Raw genomic sequence first — 22,892 nt, 5'->3', positions numbered from 1 at the left:
CTCTTCTCCCCCGCCACTTCACTACCTTCCCCATCCTGCAGAGAGCGTGTGAACAAGCGGAGAGTGAAGGACATAGTGAAGGAGTTTACCCTAGTTTGCAGAGGGCTACATGGTACAGAGTATGCAGCTGAATACTGAAACGCAACCCTTGAACTTTAACCTAACCGAGACCTCTGCCCTCAGTGCAAAACAGCTGGATTCCCCAATGGCTCTACCAAACCCCAACACTGAAGACTTCATTTGACGATTGTAACAGTACCCAAACCACTACAGGACAAGAGATGGAACCATTCCAGTGCAAAGCTGCCATTGAATGAACAGATGAACAATGCTATTAAATCCACAGTGACTTTAGGGAGGCTTGTTCTCTGGTCTATTTTTCCATTTGTATTACAGCCCAGCCCAACCCCACCCCACCCCACCAACTTGTTTTATGATCTTCAATCCATTTTTTTTTTTTTTTTGTGAGCTTTGAGCAACACTCCCAGCACACTCATTGTTCATGCCTCCTGTTATGTTTCTTGTTCTGCCTTTCTAAATCTTCCATGGGTCTAAAGCTGTTTCCTGATGTTTAGCATCCATCTGAACTGATAGTGGTACTGTTTGTAGTTAATAGGCGTTGTCTTTTTTGAATGAAAATATATATATATATATAATATATATATATATATATATTATATATATACTAATGTTGAAATAGGAGTTCTTGGACCTGCTACTTATGGGAAGCGAGAAGGACCAATGTCAAGAGGGGCTTTACAGACACAAACACATTTATATTGTGCTTTATACACCAGCTCATACCCCACTACTCTTTGAATTTGCCAAATTATTGTGGAGATTTACGTGAAAGTGTATTTTCTTTTCCTTCTCATTATTTTGATATTTGCCTGTGTGGGGCATGAGTGGAAATAGAAAAAAGACCAGAAAATTGACTTAATGTCGGTTCGCTCCTCTGCCCAGCCCTACATCTGTAGGGCTATACCTCATGTACATACCACACAGTCACGCTATAGTCTGACTTGGATGTAGAATATGGACTTCATGTACTGGTCCCTTGGGGAAAGCTGTGCAGCTCATAGGAATGCAAAAGAATTGGTGTGGAAACCAGGGAGTTAAAGAAGGTTGAATCAGTCATCTGGATAATAATAATAAATCAATCTTGTATAGCACTTTTCTAACACTCAAAGTCGCTTCACAATAAACGGGGGGAAACAAGACATGTTTATTGACAGATATGTTTCACTGCTCAACTAAGTGACATCTTCAGTCAGACTGAAGATGTTACTTAATAAACATTGTATCCAGATGAATTGATTCAACCTTTGATTTTCTTACCTGGATTATTGAGCATGCATCAAGACAGAAACCAGGGAAGGGCTAAATGGAAGGGAGGATGAGGTGCAAGATGAAAACAGAAGGGAATTTAGCGTTTAGAGCGATTAATGGTCCTCACGTTGGACTGCGTAGTCACTGTAATTGTTCAAAATTATTAATCAAGATGTGCATATTAACAGCTATTATTGAACACTTGTGTGTTTGAGAGTGTGCATGTGTACATACCTGTATGTGTGTGAGCGGTTGTGTGTGCACAGATGTATTGTTTCCACTTATTCAGTGCACTTATATTGGACCTACACTTGCATCTACTATCTTTTAAACAGAAGCCCCATCTATTTCTCTACACCACACTCAGACTCCTCTTTTCCTAAAGGCTGTCTTGGCATGCCCATTTTTTCACTTTTGCTGTCACACCCACCCATTAACCTCTTCCATCAGCCTAGGGCTGGCAAGTTATATTCACTGGCTAAACTAATTTATTCATGTCATCAGTTAAACTGCACACCAACTGCTCTTAATTGATGCTTGTGAACAAGCTACCTGAAATGAATCACCTGTTTTGGTGACTACCTAGGAGAAGACTTAAGAAGGATTAGAGTCATGATGAAACAAATTAAAAAATAGATGAGAAAGATGATCCAAATTCGGAACAGAAAAAACAGAAGCATTGTTAGCCCATACATAATGTGAGCGATATAAAGTGATGTGAAGGCTTCTAGTATACACCAAGGCCAGTTATAGCATTTAGGCTACACTGTCTATCAGACCAGCAGAAACCATAGTCATTTAATAAAGCTTCAAAATGTACTCTGTGGCCTCCTATGAGTGTTTTGTCAATAATCTAATCCTTCTGTCCTATCCGAGGTGCCTGCAGACATGTAGCATGTATATGTTGTGTGGGGATTTGGGGTTCAGGGCATAGAGAAAGTGGATTTGGATTCAGTGTGACATTGACTTAAAGAATTGACAACGTTAGTTTGAGACGAGATGCATCGCCGGAATCGTCTGTTCTTCGCCAAGTCTTTGTTTTAACTGTAATGGGTTTGAAGGTTTAAAAATAATCCAAGGTCTGTAAATGGTCTTTATAATGTCTTTTACTGAGAACATTGTCAGAAAATAATACATTTTGACGCTACTGAGAAGAGGAGGTAAACTTGTGAGTGAAGGGAGGGAGAAACGAAATGTACATTGTTGTTTTTTGTTTTTTTTGTACCTTGCTTTAATTTATTAAATATATCTAAGAATGCGCCTCTCGTCTAATCTGTGTTTTGGAATGGACTGTACTGATTTGTTTATTCATAATCCGTTAAATCTGTCATTGGTACGTAGTGTACATTGACGCTTGATGAGGCCCGAAATGTTGAGATGAAAGCTACGCATGCGCACAACGCGCCCTCGGCTTAACATGTGGTTGTGGTTCGCTCCTTCACTCGACTCCAGTTTGCTCGTCCCTCACCAACTGGCTCCGCTCGAGGGAAGAGGGCTTGTCGCGCAAGATCCCGGTAAGTGGCGTGTCAAGACATTGGTTGTCCTCAATACATAATACTGAATAACTCTGCAATGATTTGCCTTACATGTACCTGCTAACCCTTTTTTTTTAATATTTGGGACACCTGTTGTGACGATTTATGCTACTTTGTCGAAAAAAAATGCTGCCGTATCGCGAATCGACAGCAGACTAACCCTGACCCTACCTTGCCTATAAGCATGCGCAGAAGCCCTAAGTAGCACATCCTACAGGGAGCACATATCGACAGAACCCCGGCGTTGTTCCCACTCGGTATCAAAAAAAAGAAGCAAAAGAAACAACTAGATTTACTAAAACTCGACTCGTCTCTGAAGCTAACGTTAGCCGTTACAGCCAATAGAGAGACGCTACCTGACTGACGCAAACGCAAAAATGCGAGTTGCGGTGAGCAATAAGGTACATTGGCAACGAATATCGATCACATTAGCCCGTGAGCCTCGTGATACCCGGGTCTGCGCTATCTGCATGGTTAACCACTAACACGAAGCTGCTGATAGCAATGAGACACCAGCGCAGTGTGCATGCCTTGTGATGCAACATGCACCCAATCACTGGTCCCGAGGTGACTTGTTATGGGTCCGGTGGCATGAACTCTCCACCCATTTATCAATATTTTAGGAATTTAGCGTCAGGGCACAATACCCTTACAAAAAAAAAGTAGTTTATTCAAGTGTGCTATTAGTATTTTAAACTAAAAATCAGTGAGTATGCTTTCAGTTTACTTTTTAAATACTTATCAGAGAAGTATTGAAATAGTACACTTACAAGTATACTACTAGTACATCGTGTATACTTGGGAAATATACTTGAACTTTACTTAAGTTTACTTCATACAATTAACTTCCAAGTATACTTTTTTTGCAAGGGAATGCTTAAACCTCATGTTGCATACAGCTTTTCTAATGCGTAATAAATGGCTTGGTGTATGGATAAATAAAAAGCTGATTCACGTATTGGTTATCTTCACGAACTAATAGCCTTATAATGATAAGCCAGTCTAAACAATGTGCAAAATATCACATTCTTTTACATATGCATGGGATGACTATTTTCATAAAACTTACGTCAGTCCGACGGTATTTATTTTAAAAGTATGTCAACTTTTATTGGGTATTTCCATGGTGGATCAAATAAAATCAGATGGGTTTAAATGACCACTATTTCACTGGTTGTGCATGTCGTCCTTAGATTACTCTCAGTTGCAATATTTATCATAGTTGTTTGTGATTATTTTATGGTCAGAACAGCCAACTGAAGGGGGCGTCGTAACGGTCCGTTGCCTACCAACACGGGGCTCGCCGGTTCCAATCCCCGTGTTACCTCCGGCTTGGTTGGGCGTCCCTACAGACACAACTGGCCATGTCTGCGTGTGGGAAGCCGGATGTGGGTATGTGTCCTGGCTGCTGCACTAACACCTCCTCTGGTCGGTCGGGGTGCCTGTTCGGAGCGGGGGGGGGGGGGACTGGGGGGAATAGCGTGATCCTCCCATGCGCTACGTCCTCCTGGTGAAACTCCTCATTGTCAGGTGAAAAGAAGCGGCTGGCAACTCCACATGTATCAGAGGAGGCATGTGGTAGTCTGCAGCCCTCCCCGAATCGCAGAGGGGGTGGAGCAGCAACCAGGATGGCTCGGAAGAGTGGGGTAATTGGCCAAGTACAATTGGAAGAAAAAAAGGGGAGGGATAAAAAAAAACAGCCAACTGATGTTGTCTCTGAACCAGGACCCCATTCCCCGTTCTTGCCTGTTAATTAACAGTAGTGTTCTATGACCACTGATTTACTGGATCGTAGGGTCATTGATTGCCATTTTTAAAAGTAGAGTAAATTCCATAATGCAAGTGAATTGGGCCCCATTTGCTTGTATAATGGACGGTGGGTTTATTTACTTTGAAATGTCATGATAACATTTGGAAATTGGATGGTTTTAGGGTTTAAATTCATTCCTTTCTGTCAGCCATGGCTGTAATCAGGTTCTACAGTACGGAGGCTGTTAGGGGGCGGGCCTTACAGAGAGCAGTCCAGCGCTACCCCCAGCTGTCAATCACAAGTGAACTGTGCTACAACGTGGAGCTAACAGGTGAGGAGGCTTGCAGACAGTGTGGCAGCTTTTAAGCAGACTGAGAGTGTTTAGGCAGCCAGAATTAACAAAGGCAGGAAAAAAGATACTGAGCTGAGACTCAATACAAACTTCCTTATACTCCTTACTTCGTCTTCTCTTCCCCCCCCCTCTCCTTTTCTTCCCCGTTCTTCTCCTTCATCATTCCTTAATCTTCATATCCCTCACAGGGTGTGAATGCCTTAGTGCAAAGGAGAAGGAGGTGCTCCTGTGGCTGTTCCGCCCCCCCCTGCAGACAGAGCCACTATCTGAGAAACCATACCTAACCGAGGGCAATGGAGAGAGGCTGGTGGAGATAGGACCCAGGTACCAGTGCACCCACACAGACCAAGAGACAAGGATCCAATCAGGACTTGTAGTATAGTACACAGCTGGTGCTACTTTTCTCACAAAATTGGCAGTCTTTTGTATTTCTTTACCCATTGAAAGAGCATTTGATTACTGATGTCTTAAAAGACAGATGCAGTCAAACTTCACTTCCATATGAACTTGAAGATGTAAAAGCATTGTTGCGTACTGTAGTTTTGAAGTTATTGTGAATAGGGTGGATAGGGTGGTAATTAAACGAGTTGTAGAATATGGAGGAAAATGTTTGTGAATGTTGTTTTAGGGTATGAATTAACCAGCAGCTAAATATGATGATACAGTAGTAGTGCTTTATACATGTGTGTTTATAGAGTGAAGCAATGCAGTACCCAACTGCTATTAGTAATAGATCATAATTGAGGATAAACAAATACATAGAAAAATAACTTCAGAATTTCATCTTTCCATCTAGCAAAATAAGTGTTTGTAAGATTAATGACACTTTTACAAAGTTTAATAACCATTCATATGCATTTATCATGGTATGATGTGCAAGACTATCATAATGCAGATGCTATTTGTCATGCATTAAAAAGGGCAGTTAACATAAACAATAGGACAGCTGTAGAAATTAAGAACAGAGGGTTCATTTCAGGCAATTTGCAACCTATAGGTTTGCAAACATAAAAGTATATTATATATGAAGAGCTGAGCAAAATATAAATCTAACAAATTGCCCAGACAGTAATTTCTGCTTGTGCTGTCTTCCCCTGTAGGCTGAATTTCTCCACTGCATGGTCTACAAATGCTGTGTCCATTTGCTGGAGTGCGGGCGTTAGCAATGTTACGCGAGTTGAGCTGTCTCGTCGGCTTCTCATCAAGGTGTGAACACATATACAACGAGTCACGTCGACATTAATTTCACTGTGATTCTGATTTTTAATTGTAATGAATTTTGATTTCATAGTTGTGCTGGATGAATGTGCTGGTATTCACATGTTGATGTGTGCTTGTAGATTTGTCTGCATAATTGTTAGCGGGATGGAGACTATGCCATGGTGTTGCATGTAAATGAATGTTTTTGGTGTCTGGTAATTGCTCAGTGTCTACCTGCCCAAGGGACCGCAGATGGAAAATAGCTAATAGCTAAATCCGGCATAAATGATCTCTTCTCATTTTGAGATTAATGTTTTTTGTGCATGGTCCCACATACAAATGTAAGAGCACTATTTCAAGATGGCTTTTGTCACTTTCTCTCCTAAGTGCTAAGTGTTCTGTGTCTCTCCTTTTCAGCCCACGAATGGAGGGAGTGTGAATGAGCTCAATGGAGACCTAGAGAAGCTGATTGAGTGTTTGTATGACAGTATGACAGAATGCGTCTACCAGAATCCCATAATCTCATTCTCTGTGGAGACCAAGCCGCAGGAGGTGTTTGAGGTGGATATTCTGGGGAAGGGGCGGGCAGCCTTAGAAACAGCAAACAATGATCTGGGTAAGGAAAGGCATACACATACAAGCCATGGTGTTATGATCAGTTACTGATTTAGCTCTCAGAAATGGTTATATTTCTGGGCATCCGGGTGGTGTGGCGGTCTATTCCGTTGCCTACCAACATGGGGATTGCCGGTTCGAATCCCCGGGTTACCTCCGGCTTGGTTGGGCGTCCCTACGGACGGATGGGAAGCCGGATGTGAGTATGTGTCCTGGTTGCTGCACTAGCGCCTCCTCTGGTCAGTCAGGGCGCCTGTTCGGGGAATAGCGTGATCCTCCCATGTGCCTCTGGTGAAACTCCTTACTGTCAGGTGAAAAGAAGCGGCTGGCAACTCCACATGTATCGGAGGAGGCATGTGGTAGTGTGCAGCCCTCCCCGGATCGGCAGAGGAGGTGGAGCAGTGACCGGGATGGCTCGGAAGAGTGGAGTAATTGGTCGGATACAATTGAGGAGAAAAGCGGGGGGTGGTTATATTTCTGCCTGTTTTGTGCCACTTGGGATAAGTCTGCAGCCTCTTGATGTCTTCTAACTTTTCCTCGTTCTCTTTCTTTCTGCCCCTCCATTTTCTTCCTGCCCCTTGTCAGAGCTGCTGCTATCTGTGAGTAGATTGTGTCCAGGAGTCGGCATTATGATAAGTCGCGTGATGCATAACATAATTACTAAAATGGGTGAAGTCACAGGACGGGGATGATGTTACCAGTTATTGGATGTGTGTGTGTGTTGTGTGAGGAGTCAAAAGAAACCCAAAAACTAAGAAGTTCTTTTTATATGTGTAGGAATCGAATTAATAAGCCATGTTGCTGAGAGAGACCAGGTGATTAGATATGGTCTATTTTGGGCCTCGTGTCAAGTCCATTTAGAGCTGTCTCGTTTAAGATGCTCAAGTCAAATGACTCACAGCTCCCTCTGGCTCATATGACTGACAGTCTTTATGTTGTTACTCATTACTTATTTAATCAGAACACATGCAGCCCTGTATCATATACATCAGCCTTTGTGTGGGGACTAACCTTCACTATACCCTGCATGCTAGCACGTGTCTACATCAAGTAATAACCTGTGCAGGGATTCGGCTCCAACGTTGTAACTGTTAATTCCAGTTAACCAAAGTTAACTATTTTATGGAGGTATTAAGAGGTAGTAAGCCTTTTATGTACATTTTTGAGCTGAAAATATGTTGGTATGAGCCGAGGATGGTAGACCTGATCGCCCTCATGATAAACCAACAACAAAAAGATAAAACACTGCATCATGGACGTTTTGAGGGAGAGACAAACCCCCAATCCCCAACGTCGAACATGCCGAGATCCGTGTGATGTAGGCAACACACATGGGGTCCAGCGCATTAGACCAATAAAACCTTAAATGTGAGGGGCGTCCAGGTAGCGTAGCGTTCTATTCCGTTGCCTACTAACACTGGGATCTCCGGTTCGAATCCCCGTGTTACCTTCGGCTTGGTCGGGTGTCCCGACAGACACAATTGGCCGTGTCTGCGGGCGGGAAGCTGGATGTGGGTATGTGTCCTGGTTGCTGTGGTAGTGCCTCCTCTGGTCAGTTGGGGAGCCTGTTCATGGGGGGAGGGGGAACTAGGGGGGAATAGCGTGATCCTCCCACACGCTACATCCTCCTGGCGAAACGCCTCATTGTCAGGTGAAAAGAAGCGGCTGGTGACTCCACATGTATCACAGGAGGCATGTGGTAGTCTGCAGCCTTCCCCGGATCGGCAGAGGGGGTGGAGCAGTGACCAGGACGGCTCAGAAGAGTGGGGTAAATGGCTGGATACATCCATCCATTTTCCGAACCGCTTATCCTGCCCTCAGGGTTACGGGAATGCTGGAGCCTATCCCAGCTGTCATTGGGCAGCAGGCGGGAAGACACCCTGGACAGGCCGCCAGACCATCATACAGGGCCCACACACACACACACATTCACACCTAGGGACGATTTAATACCACCAATTCACCTGACCTACATGTCTTTGGACTGTGGGAGGAAAGCGGAGCACCCGGAGGAAACCCACGCAGACACGGGGAGAACATGCAAACTCAACACAGGACGACCCGGGGCGACCCCCAAGGTTGAACTACCCTGGAGCTGGAACCCAGGACCTTCTTAATGTGAGGCAACCACGCTAACCATTGCACCACTGTGCCGCCCTGGCTGGATACAGTTTGGGAGAAAAAGGGAGGAAAAAAATCCCAAAAAAAAGAAGGTCCTGGGTTCGAACCCCAGGGTGGTCCAACCTTGGGGGTCGTCCCAGGTCGTCCTCTGTGTGGAGTTTGCATGTTCTCCCTATGTCTGCGTGGGTTTCCTCTAGGTGCTCTGGTTTTATTCCCACTGTCCAAAGACATGTAGGTCAGGTGAATCGGCTGTACTAAATTGTCCCTAGGTGTGTGTGTGTGTGTGTGTGTGTGTGTGTGGGGGCCCTGTGATGGCCTGGCGGCCTATCCAGGGTATCTCCTCGCCTGCCGCCTAATGACTGCTGGGATAGGCTCCAGCTTCCCATGGCCCCAAGTGGGATAAGCGGCTTGGATAATGAATGGGTGGATGGATAGGAGGTGTTAGCCTTTTTTGTACATTTTTGAGCTGAGAATATGTTGGTATGAGCTGAGGATGGTAGAACTGACCACCCTCATGATAAACCGACAACAAAAAGACAAAACGCTGCATCATGGACGCTTTGAGGGAGAATCAAACCCCTCATCCCCAACATCGAACACGCCGAGACCCGTGTGGCGTAGGCGACACTCGTGGGGTCCAGCGCGTTAGACCGATAAAACATGAAATGTGAGCCAAGCAGAACGTTGATACGACGTTAGCCGACTAAACTACCTGGGTAAACTTGTGAGAAGCTGAGGCGATGTGTTCAACTACAGTACTGCTACCTTCAGCGCCCACACCACCGTCACCGTCTTCGTCATCTACACTCAATATCTTTCACAAAATGCGAGTAGACACGCTACAAATAATAACTTACTTACACTTTGACTGGATTTGTATTTGCTTCCGGTAACGCTCTCTATGAAGCTTGCATATATAACGCCCTATAAGCTTCTATAACGCCCTATAAGTGTAGCTAAAAGTCATTGTAAGATTCATTATAACCATGTATATGCCCTCACAACACCTTATAACCACATTGATGATACGTTATGTCAATTTAAAATGGATTTATGCATTATAAATTTGTCATCATTAACCCGTTTATCTGTCAAATGTCATAATGCATCATAGCCAACTTGTTTTGCTGAAGTTTTGTAGAGATGCATAATGAGACTTCAGTGCCATTTCACAGTCTTCAGCCATAGCCGTTAGTCATTGTAATACACATTATAGGAAAGTATGGGCATTGTAGATGCAATAGATGCTTATAGGGCATTATAGATGCTTATAGGGCATTATAGATGCGAGCTTCATAGAAATGGTGTTACCTTGTTTCCTTTTAAGCATGCAGTGTGTGAAGTGAAATTTGTTACATGCTTTTTTTTAACGATCTGTGGTTTTCTGTGTGTATGTGAGTTTGTGTGTCTACATCTGCATTTGTGAGCAAAGTAAAAAAAAATTCTTCAGTTTGTTTGTTGTTTTCGTACACCCATGTTTCGCAGGTTGCCCAAACTACTGCCGGGGTCAATGAGTTGCCTTTATTAAGAAGTGTACACAATAAAATGCTCTCAGTAAATAAGTCCCCTCTCATCACCGAGGTTAGAGTTAATATCATCGGTTGAATAAACACAAAATTCCCTGAATATTTCTTGCGCTTATTAACATCGAAGTTACTGTGCTTACCAACTTTTCTTTTTCTTTCTTTCGTTATTTTTTTTATGTTTTAATCAAGGTTCTGTTGACACTTGCCTTGTAAATTTGTGTGGGGAAATGATTTTAGCTTTCTAATATCGTCTCACTGGGAATTTTTGTATGGCAGGGTTTCATGAGTTTGTGGTTGCTTTGTCCAACACAGGCCTTGCCTTTGACTCTTGGGATCTGGACTACTACACGGCGTTGTTCCAGAGGGTGAAGAGGAACCCGACTAGCGTGGAGTGTTTTGACTTGGCCCAGTCCAATAGGTAGGTGTGTGTGTGCAAAAGGGAGATAAGCAGGATGGTTTTAAATGTGCATATATTCCTTGGTGGGGTTTTTTTTTCTTGGGTAATTTTTCTTCCTTGGCTGGAAGTCTTAAGTCTCTAATTGCATCTTTGTCTCCCAAGCGAGCACAGTCGCCATTGGTTCTTCCGGGGACGAATGGTGATCGACAAACAGGAGCAGAAGGAGACTCTGTTTAGCCTCATAATGGGCACCCAGCAGCACAGCAACCAGAACAACGTCATCAAGTTCTGTGACAACAGCAGGTAGGAGTGAAGTCGGTGGCTTGGCGTCACAAGTGGCGTTGTCTGTGGGTGGGAAGCCGAATGTGGGTATGTGCCCTGGTCGCTGCACTAGCGCCTCCTCTGGTCAGTCAGGGCGCCTGTTCGAGGGGAGGGGGAACTGTGGGGGGAATAGCGTGGTCTTCCCATATGCTACGTCCCCCTGGTGAAATTCGCCAAGAGAGGGTGCAAGAGGGGGTGGAGCAGCGATCGGGACGACTCGAAAAGAGTGGGGTAGTTGGCCAAGTACAAATGGGGAGAAAAAGGGGAAAAAAATCCAAAAAAGCAAAGTCGGTGCCACTCTGTGAAGCTGCTGTGCAACACAGATGCTGTTTTTGTCTCCACGTTTCTGTGCATGTCACACTGACTCAGTTGAACATGTGTGTCCTCAGTGGCGTCAGAGGAATGGAGTTGGAGTTTATTTACCCTAAAGACTCATCACAGGCCAGTCCTTATCAGACGCGTCGCTCACTAAGACATGTCATCTTCACTGCTGAGACACACAACTTCCCTACTGGTGAGTGCACGCCTAAAAGAGTCTTGACTCATGCATTTTTCACTGTATGTATGCCATTCTTCTGCCATATGTTGTTTTTCGCAAGATTATTACCCTTCCCATCCCCACTCAACTTCTAGGTGTTGCCCCATTCAGTGGTGCCACCACGGGGACAGGAGGTCGAATCCGTGATGTCCAGAGTGCTGGGCAGGGAGGCCATGTCATTGCTGGCACCGCAGGATACTGCTTTGGCAACCTCCGCATACCAGGTCAGCTAAAAGTACTTTATAGACACAATGCTCAACCCCAGAGACCCCCCCCCCACATACACACATGTTTCACTATGGCTGTTTCATATAGAAATTGTTAATCGAGGAATTGAGCTTCGATTTGATTTGATTACTTTCTAAACTCTGCCTATCACTCCACTTGTTTGCCCTGACTCCTTTTCCAGGTTATAGTCTTCCATGGGAGTGTGAAGGAGAGGGCTGGGAGTACCCCTCCAGCTTTGCCCCTCCTCTGCAAGTGGCCATTGAGGCTAGTGATGGAGCGTCGGACTATGGAAACAAGTTTGGAGAACCCGTCTTGTCAGGTTAGGAGACCAATAGGCACATTAAACTGCTGGAATCACAAGTCAGTTTATCACATTAACCCTTTCATAGCCAGCAGAACCCAACTGTGAACAAACCTGTGTCAAACCTAATCAACCCTTTCTCCTCAAGGTTTTGCCCGTTCTTTTGGCATGCGATTGGCTAATGGAGAGAGGCGGGAGTGGGTTAAACCAATCATGTTCAGTGGTGGACTTGGTTCCATTGAAGATGCCCACGTGAAGAAGGAAGAGCCAGAAACTGGTGAGCCATTGAGCATGAGCGTGTCAAGAGTTTTATAAATGCATCAGCACGTCTATACACATTGACTGATAGAGCTTTATGACTCCTTGGCGTTCGGCTACTGCCTGTCTATCAGGAATGGAGGTGGTGAAGATTGGAGGGCCAGTCTACAGGATTGGTGTGGGAGGAGGAGCAGCCTCTTCTATACAGGTACGGACACAAGTGATCACTGGAGGCTGACAATCCAGATGTTTCAGTGTATTTGCATAAAGTGTGTGTGTGTGTGTGTGTGTGTGTGTGTGTGTGTGTGTGTGTGTGTGTGTGTGTGTGTGTGTGTGTGTGTGTGTGTGTGTGTGTGTGTGTGTGTGTGTGTGTTTAGGTCCAGGGGGACAACTCCAGTGCTAGGGATCTGGGCGCAGTACAGAGGGGAGATGCTGAAATGGAACAGAAGATGAATCGTGCTCTAAGGGCCTGTCTGGAAAGGGCTGGCAAAAACCCCATCTGTAGTATACATGATCAGGGGGCAGGCGGAAATGGTATTTGGTGTTTTTATTGAACGGATGATGGGTAATTAGGTGATGATACATTGACGAAGGTTTTTGAACCATGCTGTCATTTTTCAGGTAATGTGTTGAAAGAGTTGAGTGAGCCAGCAGGAGCTGTGATCTACTCAAGTAGATTTAAGGTTTGTTCAAACACACACACACACACATGTACTAGGAGGGTATATCCTGCATCTCAACAAACTTCTTCATATATAAAATAGTTCTTTCGGGGGCGTCCAGGTGGCGTGGCAGTCTATTCCATTGCCTACCAACACAGGGATCACCAGTTCAAATCCCCGTGTTACTTCCGGCTTGGTTGGGCGTCCCTACAGACACAATTGGCCATGTTTGTGGGTGGGAAGCCAGATGTGGGTATGTGTCCTGGTCGCTGCACTAGCACCTCCTCTGGTCGGTTGGGGCGCCTTTTTGGGGGGTGAGGGAGAATTGAGAGAAATGGTGTGATCCTCCCACACGCTATGTCCCCCTGGTGAAACTCCTCACTGTCAGGTGAAAAGAAGCGGCTGGTGACTCCACACATAGGAGGCATGTGGTAGTCTGCAGCCCTCCCCAGATTGGCAGAGGGGGTGGAGCAGTGACCAGGACGGCTCAGAAAATAGGATAATAGGGGAGTACAATTGTGGAGAAAAGGGGGGGGAAGAGTTGTTTCTATTCTGCAGATGAGGAAGAGCATGTTTAGTATTGGCGCTCTTTCCCATCTGCTACACTCATCTCTCTTTCTCTCTCTCTCTCGCTCTCTCTCTCTCTCTCTCTCTCTCTCTCTCTCTCTCTCTCTCTCTCTCTCTCTCTCTCTCCCTCTCATATCCATAGAAAGGAGACCCTACGCTGAGTGTGTTGGAGCTTTGGGGGGCAGAGTATCAGGAAAGCAATGCCTTGCTACTCCGCCCATCGGACTGCCCCTTCCTGGAGAGAGTGTGTCGGAGAGAGAAGTGTCCCGTTGACTTTGTAGGAAACATTACTGGAGACGGAAAGGCATGTCTAAATCTGTATCCAGTCACTTACTACAGATGTTTAAAAAAAATTGCTGCTCTTGAAGCCTGTGGAAGGTTTTGAACTGAATTCGAAAGTGTGGGGGGGGGGAAAATAAAAAGCTGCCTAAAGCCAAGTTTGTCCAAGAGGTCTAAAATTCTTGAAACAAAACAGATCTTAGGACGCGTTTTATTCTAAATTTAATTGATTTTTAAAAAAGAATCAGTACTGCTGCCCTTTGGTACGTTTTGAGCATGGGCTTTGGGCATTCTTCAAACCCTTCTTTCCCATAGATCTTGTTGGTGGATGATGAGAGAGGTGGCAGAGATCAGACCAACAGGGGGCGCTGTCCAGTTGACCTCCAGCTGGAGTGGGTTCTGGGGAAGATGCCCCAGAAGGAGTTTGTGATGGAGCGCTTGACTCCAGCCCTGGAGAGCCTGGTCCTTCCCACCCAGTTGACAGTTAGAGATGCCTTGGATAGAGTTTTACGTCTTCCTGCTGTGGCCTCCAAACGCTACCTGACCAACAAGGTTTTTGTTTGTTTGTTCAGTTGTGTGTGTGTGTGTGTGTGTGTGTGTGTGTGCGCGCGCACACGTGTATACACGTTTCAGTTTATGTACATCTCTGTATCAAACCATATATGCCTTATTGGAAGTATGACCATTAACATAGACATCCAACAATATGTTTGTGGTTGTTTTGTTTCCCTTAATGCTTCCTTTATATTCTGTCCCACAGGTGGACAGGTCTGTGACTGGTCTGGTTGCCCAGCAACAGTGTGTCGGTCCTCTTCACACCCCGTTGGCTGATGTGGCTGTCGTTGCTCTGTCTCCATTTGACCTTGAGGGGGCAGCGACAGCTATCGGGGAGCAGCCCATTAAAGGCCTGGTCTCGCCAGGGGCGGGAGCTCGCATGGCTGTGGGGGAAGCTTTGACCAATCTGGTGTTTGCCAAAATCACAGCCCTCAAGGTACGGAGATAACTGAGGAGTGTGGCGAGACCAATTAGTACAAATACAGATGAGGCATGTCATAAAGAGCTTTGTTCAAAATTTGGTAAATATATATTACTAAATATATAAAATATATTGTCATGTATGAGATGGTAAACAATGAATTTCAGGGGCGTCTGGGTAGCATGGCGGTCTATTCCGTTGCCTACCAACGGGGGGTTCGAATGCCCGTGTTACCTCCGGCTTGGTCAGGCATTCCTACAGACACAATTGGCCGTGTCTGCGGGTGGGAAGCCAAATGTAGGTACGTGTACTGGTCGCTGCACTAGCGCCTCCTCTGGTCGGTCGGGGCGCCTGTTCGGAGGGGAGGGGGAACTGGGGGGAATAGCATGATCCTCCCACGTGCTACGTCCCCCTGGTGAAACTCCTCACTGTCAGCTGAAAAGAAGCGGCTGGCGACTCCACATTTATTGGAGGAGGCATGTGGTAGTCTGCAGCCCTCCCCGGATTGGCAGAGGGGGTGGAGCAGCAACCGGGATGGCTCAAGAGTGGGGTAATTGGCCAGGTACAATTGGGGAGAAAAAATCCAAAAAATAAACAACGAATTTCAGATTTATTTATTTTTTTCCCCAAAATTGATGTTTCACAAATCTTAATCAACAATTTTTCATGAAGCCAGTCAGTTCAGTTTGCTAATTATTCGCTGTTATTTACGAAAGGTTAAATCTCAAATGCAAAGAAGCTAAATTGATGAAATGATGTGAATCCACTGAGTAAATTTGCTTGTTTTTATGTGTTTAAGGATGTAAAGTGTAGTGGTAATTGGATGTGGGCTGCCAAGCTCCCTGGTGAGGGAGCTTGTCTCTGGGAGGCCTGCAAGGCCATGTGTGAGGTCATGGGTCAACTAGGAGTTGCTGTTGATGGGGGCAAGGACTCTCTAAGCATGGCCGCTAGAGTGGGAAAAGAAACTGTCAAAGCTCCAGGTACTCTCAATGTATATTTGTGTGTGTGTGTGTGTGTGTGTGTTTTTTTTATTGATTTGTCTCTCTGTTCCAGGTGCTCTTGTTATCTCGGTGTATGTTCCGTGCCCTGACATCACAGCCACTGTAACTCCCGACCTGGAGGATCCAGATGGCAGAGGTTTCTGACCAACTCACACCATTAAACACAAACTAACACAGTACATAAGTGTATGAACAAAACCAATCTGTGTTGTATTCAATTCAACTAAATTTATTGTCATTAAAAACAATGTAAAATGAAATGAGGGCTGCGGCTTCGCCAAACAGTGCAAGACAGGCAGTCAGTCTGTTTCGTCAGTCTGTTTGACTTGTTGAGTGACAACCGATTTTTATGCCTGTGGTTAGCCTGGCATGCACTGAAAGGATTAAATCTATTGGAACAGTTAACATGGAGACCCATTCGGCCGTGTTGATATGCAAACGCCCGTGTGCTGTTCAGAGGCTCAGATTCATTCCCACATGGTAATAATGGAAATGGTAGAACAGTCCATGATCGGGGTGGGTGGGATCTCTGCTGATGCTGAGACCCTTTTGAAGGCAGCATTTATGATAAATGTCTGGGTACCGGTGATATGCTGGGCTCCTCAGCCTCCTCAGGAAATGCAGTTATTGGGCCTTTTTCACAAGGGCCTGGGTGTTTGATGTCCAGGAGAGGTCCTTGCTGATGTGGACTCCAAGGAATTTAAAGCTGGAGACACGCTCCACTTCCACCCCATTGATGTGTATGGGGGAGTGGCTGCAGCTTCTAGACCTCCTGAAGTCCACAATCAGCTCCTTGGTCTTCTGCACATTGAGGACAAGATTGGTGGTGGTGCACCATGATGTGAGGTGCTGAATCTTGACCCTGTAGGCCGTCTCATCATTGTTTGTGCTATGGCCTACGATTGTGGTGTCATCTGCAAACTTAACTATTATATTGGAAAGGTGAGTTGGCAGGCAGTTGTATTTGGCCATTAATGGATAATCAGCTCAAAACAGATACAGCTATGTCCTGGTTGATTGAAAGCACTTGGTCTTATTTTTGCTCAGTTTATTCCTCACATTGGATTGTTTTTGATTGTTATACCTGATATCTGATTTAATTTGGCAGATACAAAATTTAGAGCGTCGACATTCCTCTTCTGTTCCAGACTCTGACTTGAGCTTTGGCTGGTTGAATAATTGTCTATTAGAGAAACCAAACACACCCCTGCTCCATGTTCCAACACAGCGACGTAGACTTTGCAAAGGATTAATGAGCTGCTGCTATGAAATAGTAGAGTGTCGAGAATAATGAGAGCACGCTCGCCCCCGTTTTTCTGGGGGAACATGAGAGTAGTGGGGTTTGCATTCATTTCAGAAGCGACACTGCAGCAGTGCAAAAAACACACTTTGTGCGCACTGTGTTTTAATAGCGTTATCATTTTGGCTTATGCTTTCAAACTCATTGGTAGTACAGTATACTGGTGGTGATTCACAAAAAAGTATGCTTCTTTAGTTATGTAAAGGTACTATAAACAGGGCAGACGAACACCTTTCAAAGATGATGCTCACTGTGCACCAGAAGTTGGCTGCTGGTGCTACTTACCTTATTGGCAGGATTTAATGAGAATTTCTGAGGAGGGTAATTGTGAGTCTCTGGCCTAAAACTGATGTCGGAATCAAATAAACGATTGAAGTTTGTAAGTGTAGTGCTAAATCTAATCAGTAATATGGTCTTTAAAAAAGGTTTTTGTGACCTGTGGTTAATTCATTGGCAGCACAGTGGTGCAGTGGTTAGCGTGGTCACCTCACAGTAAGAAGGTCCTGGGTTGAACCCCGGGGTAGTCCAACCTTGGGGGTCGTCCCAGGTCGTCCTCTGTGTGGAGTTTGCATGTTCTTCCCCTGTCTGCGTGGGTTTCCTCTGGGTGCTCCGGTTTCCTCCCACAGTCCAAAGACATGTAGGTCAGGTGAATAGGCCGTACTCAATTGTGTGTGTCTGTATGTGTGTGTGTGTGTGTGTGTGTGTGTGTGTGTGTGTGTGTGTGTGTGTGTGTGTGTGTGTGTGTGTGTGTGTGTGTGTCACAGCCTGTCCAGGGTGTCTCCCCACCTGCCGCCCAATGACTGCTGGGATAGGCTCCAGCGTCCTTTGACCCTAAGTAGGATAAGCGGCTTGGATAATGGATGGAATGAATGGGGGTTGATTCATTCTTTTCCCAGTGTAGATGAGGTCATACGTGCAGGGTTTTTTTTTAAAATAAAGGTATTGACATTGTGTAATACCCATGATACATTAAAACATAATGTCAAATATGTATGCAATTTCTTTCTCATACACACACCCACAATAAATGTCCCATAAACTCAACCAAGACAGACCTTGATCTGAGCCAGTCTCCCCCTGTTTCCAGGTGTGTTGCTGTGGGTCCCCATAAGTCCAGGCCATCATCGTCTTGGAGGCTCTGCCCTGGCTCAGTGTTACAACCAGCTGGGAGACCAGTCCCCCGATCTGGACCAGCCGAAACTTCTGACTGCCTGCTTCAACACAACCCAGACACTCCTACATGGTCAGTGAGCACAAGTAGTCAAATTACTGTTTGAAATCCACTTAAAATTATCAGCTTCATTCTGGGTATTTGAATATTTTACAATTATCTGGAAGAGAATGGAGTCCATTCACTATCAGGTAAGAGGGAGTGTAAATAAAAGCCAATCATTAAAAAGAAATTGATGCATAATAAAATGCAAAGATGGGGCTGATTGTAAAAAAGGGGGTCATTAAACTGTTTTTCAACTGCTGTTCAACTGATTTTTAATTTTTTGTTTTTTCAGATCGACTGCTAAGTGCAGGACATGACGTCAGTGATGGTGGCCTCATTTCATGTTTGCTGGAAATGGCATTTGCAGGAAATCGTGGCATTGATATTGACCTGTCCTCACAGGGTGTTGGAGGTCAGTGCACCTGAGCAACAGTTTGCTGTTTTTTCTTTTTTTTTTAGCTGGTAATTTATACGAATTTGTCAACACAAATGCTCCTAACACGTGATACTTTTCCCTCTCTGCCTCCATGTTCTCTGTGTAGTCTTGGAGTTGTTGTTTAGTGAAGAGCTGGGTTTGGTGCTGGAGGTATCAGAAGCTGATGCTGAAACTGTGTGTCAGAGATACACTGAAGCGGGCCTACAGTGCCATCGAATTGGCAGAACCTGTGGCTTTGGACCACAGGCTATGGTGAGATTTACAGACATCTACCTCCAGGTCCATGTCCAAGTTGTCTTTGATAACTGCCAGTGCATCTTCCATTTCTCTTCTCGTCTTCTAGGTCCGTGTTTGTGTTGACGGACTAGAAGTCCTGAGTGAGGTGCTGCCTACTCTCAGGACATGGTGGGAAGACACCAGTTTCCAACTGGAGCGCCTCCAGGCCAGTGAGCTCTGCGTAAGACAGGAAGAGGAAGGGCTAGCCAAGAGGACGCAGCCTTACTTTAAACTTACCTTTGACCCCTCAGAAATGCTCAACATCAGCCAACCTGGTAAGCTCACACAGGATGATGGTAGCTTGCATTATCATGTCCTTATCATTTCTGATGGTGTGTTTGTGTGTACTGTGTTAGACCTAATTAGGTATTAAGTTGTTGCTATAATTCTTCCAGGTGCAGGGCAGCCCCGTGTGGCTGTGGTCAGAGAAGAAGGCAGTAATGGAGACCGAGAAATGGCTGTATCTCTGTATATGGCCGGCTTTGAGGTACAAAAGCATATAGATTCACCTCCAGATACTTAAACTCACACACACACCTCTCTTATGTTTGTCATTCATGGGCGGCACGGTGGCCCAGTGGTTAGCGCTCTTGCCTCACAGCAAGAAGGTCCTGGGTTCGAACCCTAGGCTGTCCCAGGTCCTTTCTGTGTGGCGTTCGCATGTTCTCCCAGTGTCTACGTGGGTTTCCTCCGGGCGCTCCGGTTTCCCCCCACCATCAAAAAAAAAAAAAGACATGCATGTTAGAGGCATGTTAAAGGCAACGGAAAGAGGAACTGGAGAAGGTCCCCGGGCGCTGCAGCTGCCCACTGCTCCTATACAATAGGATGGGTTAAATACAGAGAACAAATTTTGTTGTAACCTGTACAATGACAAAAAATAAAGTAGCTTTCTTCTTCTTTTCTTTCTCATTTATGTTCTAACATGCTCACCCCACCCTTTGTTTGTGTGGAGGTATGGGATGTGACCATGCAGGATTTGTGTTGTGGCTCCCTGACCCTGGAGCTCTTCAAAGCAGTAGTGTTTGTTGGAGGATTCAGCTATGCAGATGTCTTGGGGTCGGCTAAAGGTAAAGGGACACACACACACACATATAATACACAAAACCTTCAGTTACCTATTTTCCTATCTAACACTGTTTGTGTAACGCCAAAGGATGGGCTGCCACTGCAGCATACAACCTCCAGGCCAAGGCAGAATTTGAACGCTTCCGTCGTCGGGATGACACACTGAGTCTGGGTGTATGCAATGGCTGCCAGCTGTTAGCCCTGCTTGGCTGGATTGGAGAGGACAAGGATGGAGGAGGTAAGGGGAGAATGTGGAGAAGGAAGAAAACATGGTGTTAAAGTCCAGTTGGCAAAACAATACTGAACTGGATGAATGAAGGTAAATATTAAGATCAGAATCACTAGTAATGGGTGTCCAGGTAGCGTAGCGGTCTGTTCCGTTGCCTACCAACACGGGGATTGCCAGTTTGAATCCCTGTGTTACCTCCGGCTTGGTTGGGCATCCTTCAGACACGATTGGCCATGTCTATGGGTGGGAAGCTGGATATTGGTATGTGTCCTGGTGCTGCACTAGCGTCTCCTCTGGTCGGTTGGGGTGCCTGTTCGGGGGTAGGGGGAACTGGGGGGGAATAGCGTGATCCTCCCACGTGCTGCGTCCCCCTGGTGAAACTCCTCACTGTCAGGTGAAAAGAAGCGGCTGGCAATGCCACATGTATCAGAGGAGACATGTGGTAGTCTGCAGCCCTCCCCAGATCGGCAGAGGGGGTGGAGGAGCGACAGGGATGGCTCGGAAGAGTGAGGTCATTGGCCAGATACAATTGGGGAGAAAAAGGGGGGGGGGCATCCAAAAAAATTCTAATAATAATAATAACAACCTTTTACAGCATTAAACTCATTGGTCTCAGTTTTTATGGCTGTTTTTTTTTTATGTTTAATGCATTTTCTTTCCCCAGAATCTGAGGTGGTGCTGACTCATAATAAGTCTGGCAGGTTTGAGTCTCGGTTCGTCAGCGTCGGGATCCAGGCCTCCCCATCTGTCTGGCTCAGAGGCATGGAGGGCTCGGCTCTGGGAGTGTGGGTCGCACATGGAGAAGGTACGTCAGGGATCATGACAGCTCCTAACATAGATCAAATGGTAGACTGCACACTAATAATTTTTTTATAGAGGGGTTTAAGAGGGAATCTAGAATTGAATCACAATGATGCACGAAAGCTCGTTCACTGAAAATCCTCTGAAATTGCACAACGCTTGCACAGTTTGCCGAGTCATGCAGTACATATCACAGGTCAGCACGTTCAGTAATTGTCAGCTGTATTTGACATCGATTTTTCTCTGGACCTCTCTCATTCCCCCTTAGGTCTGATGCAATTCCGTACGCCCCAGGCCCAGGAGCAGATAATATCTGGTGGACTGGCCCCTCTGCGCTACCTGGATGACCAGGGTCAACCCACTGAGGAGTACCCTCTTAACCCTAATGGCTCTCCCCAGGGTCTGGCAGGGCTGTGCTCCAGGGACGGGAGACACCTGGCCATGATGCCCCACCCTGAGCGCTGCACCCTTGGCTGGCAGTGGCCCTGGGCCCCAAGGGACTTCCGCTCCTCTCTCAACCCGTCACCCTGGCAGCGTATGTTCAAGAACGCCGTCGACTGGTGCAGCAATGCCAAGCGATAATTTGCTCATACACTCTCTCTGCATGCCATTATTTACTGGATTGTCTGTTGCACAAGAGATCACATACTGTATCATCCACTGACACAGAGGCCTTTGTTTATATTGACATACTAGAAGTCATTGGTATGTCATGTTTTTTTTACTCCTAATACATTCAATTATTCACACTGTGGTGCCGGTTTTACTGTTACTGAGTGGTTTCTTGTTGACTGTACTTACATTCCATGAGTTTTCATTGTGGTGATCGAATTTTATTTTGCAGAGGTTATATCACATTGAAGTGATTCCTCTTTGTATCGTATGATGGATATTATTGGTTTTCCAAGTTCCATCTGTTGACCCTGCTGAAACTTGATCTTAAACTTGCTAGTTAATAAAAGAAACATTGTCACATATGGAAACGCATAATATGTCTTAATACAAGGAAAGCCATATATTTATTTCAATAAATACTCATATCATACATGTATATACATTAATTCAATTTGGTTTTTAAAAGTTTACAGGAGAGTGAATATTACTTTAAACACATGAAAGTATTTTCTTCAGCCTCTGGATGTTAATAATATTGCGTGATTTGGCCAAAAAGTAAAAATTCCTAGTATTTGCACTTCTACTATAGTACCCCTACTATTTGACAGTCTAGGTAAAATAATACAGCAAAAACACTTTTAAAGCTGACACCCTTTAGGAAGAAATTTTAACTTTGCGTATGAGAAAGAAATTGGAATCACTTGACTTTCTGCCATTTCCCTCTTCTTCTGTTGATCAAAAATAGGATGCCCCGCTACCAATTAGGGAAAGGCCCTTGACCGTTGTAGACCAGCTACTAAAGGAAAGTTTGTAACTGCGGTTGTCATTTGACCAACACAGAGAATGATGTTGTACTGAAGCTTTGTTTCTCAGAGTACTTGAGTAAACGCCTCACAACTAAAGCCTGGAGTCCAGATCCTCCGTCTGAGAAGCAAAGACTACAGCCGCATACTGCTGTGTCATGATAAGCCTGCAACAACAAGTTGGCAAGCGCACCG

At 45.3% G+C, this 22,892-nt stretch overlaps 2 protein-coding genes across 2 annotated transcripts in view; both read left to right on the top strand.

Moving 5' to 3' along the window:
* The window catches only part of LOC130109364 (importin-13-like), a 68,765-nt gene extending 66,182 nt beyond the window's left edge, over positions 1-2,583 (top strand). The window contains exon 22 of the mRNA XM_056276237.1: positions 42-2,583. Coding sequence (XP_056132212.1) covers positions 42-138 — 97 coding nt within the window. The 3' untranslated portion in view covers positions 139-2,583. The remainder of the gene's footprint in view (positions 1-41) is intronic.
* A 235-nt stretch (positions 2,584-2,818) lies between these two features.
* Positions 2,819-21,882, top strand: pfas (phosphoribosylformylglycinamidine synthase). The gene is made up of 28 exons (XM_056276585.1): positions 2,819-2,843; positions 4,823-4,945; positions 5,155-5,290; positions 6,067-6,172; positions 6,584-6,782; positions 10,741-10,846; positions 10,988-11,128; positions 11,536-11,660; positions 11,780-11,908; positions 12,094-12,231; positions 12,362-12,490; positions 12,606-12,679; positions 12,849-13,005; positions 13,093-13,154; positions 13,843-14,004; positions 14,295-14,531; positions 14,740-14,970; positions 15,755-15,935; positions 16,009-16,092; positions 18,344-18,499; positions 18,765-18,884; positions 19,015-19,160; positions 19,252-19,459; positions 19,580-19,671; positions 20,137-20,251; positions 20,338-20,487; positions 21,143-21,283; positions 21,548-21,882. Exons 2-28 carry the CDS (start codon positions 4,825-4,827, stop codon positions 21,859-21,861), a joined length of 3,960 nt encoding a protein of 1,319 aa, XP_056132560.1. The 5' UTR covers positions 2,819-2,843; positions 4,823-4,824; the 3' UTR covers positions 21,862-21,882.
* Positions 21,883-22,892: the final 1,010 nt, after the last annotated feature.

The sequence above is a fragment of the Lampris incognitus genome, chromosome 3 (genome assembly GCF_029633865.1).
Source record: "Lampris incognitus isolate fLamInc1 chromosome 3, fLamInc1.hap2, whole genome shotgun sequence".
Classification (NCBI taxonomy): Eukaryota; Metazoa; Chordata; class Actinopteri; order Lampriformes; family Lampridae; genus Lampris; species Lampris incognitus.
This window is presented reverse-complemented; position numbering and strand designations above follow the sequence as displayed.

Coding starts and splice junctions, on each gene's coding strand:
- pfas (XM_056276585.1), top strand. CDS start 4,825: ATGGCTGTAATCAGGTTCTACAGTACGGAGGCTGTTAGGGGGCGGGCC. Junction 14,532..14,739: donor AACGCTACCTGACCAACAAG/GTTTTTGTTTGT, acceptor TCTGTCCCACAG/GTGGACAGGTCTGTGACTGG. Junction 20,252..20,337: donor TGTCTTGGGGTCGGCTAAAG/GTAAAGGGACAC, acceptor GTAACGCCAAAG/GATGGGCTGCCACTGCAGCA.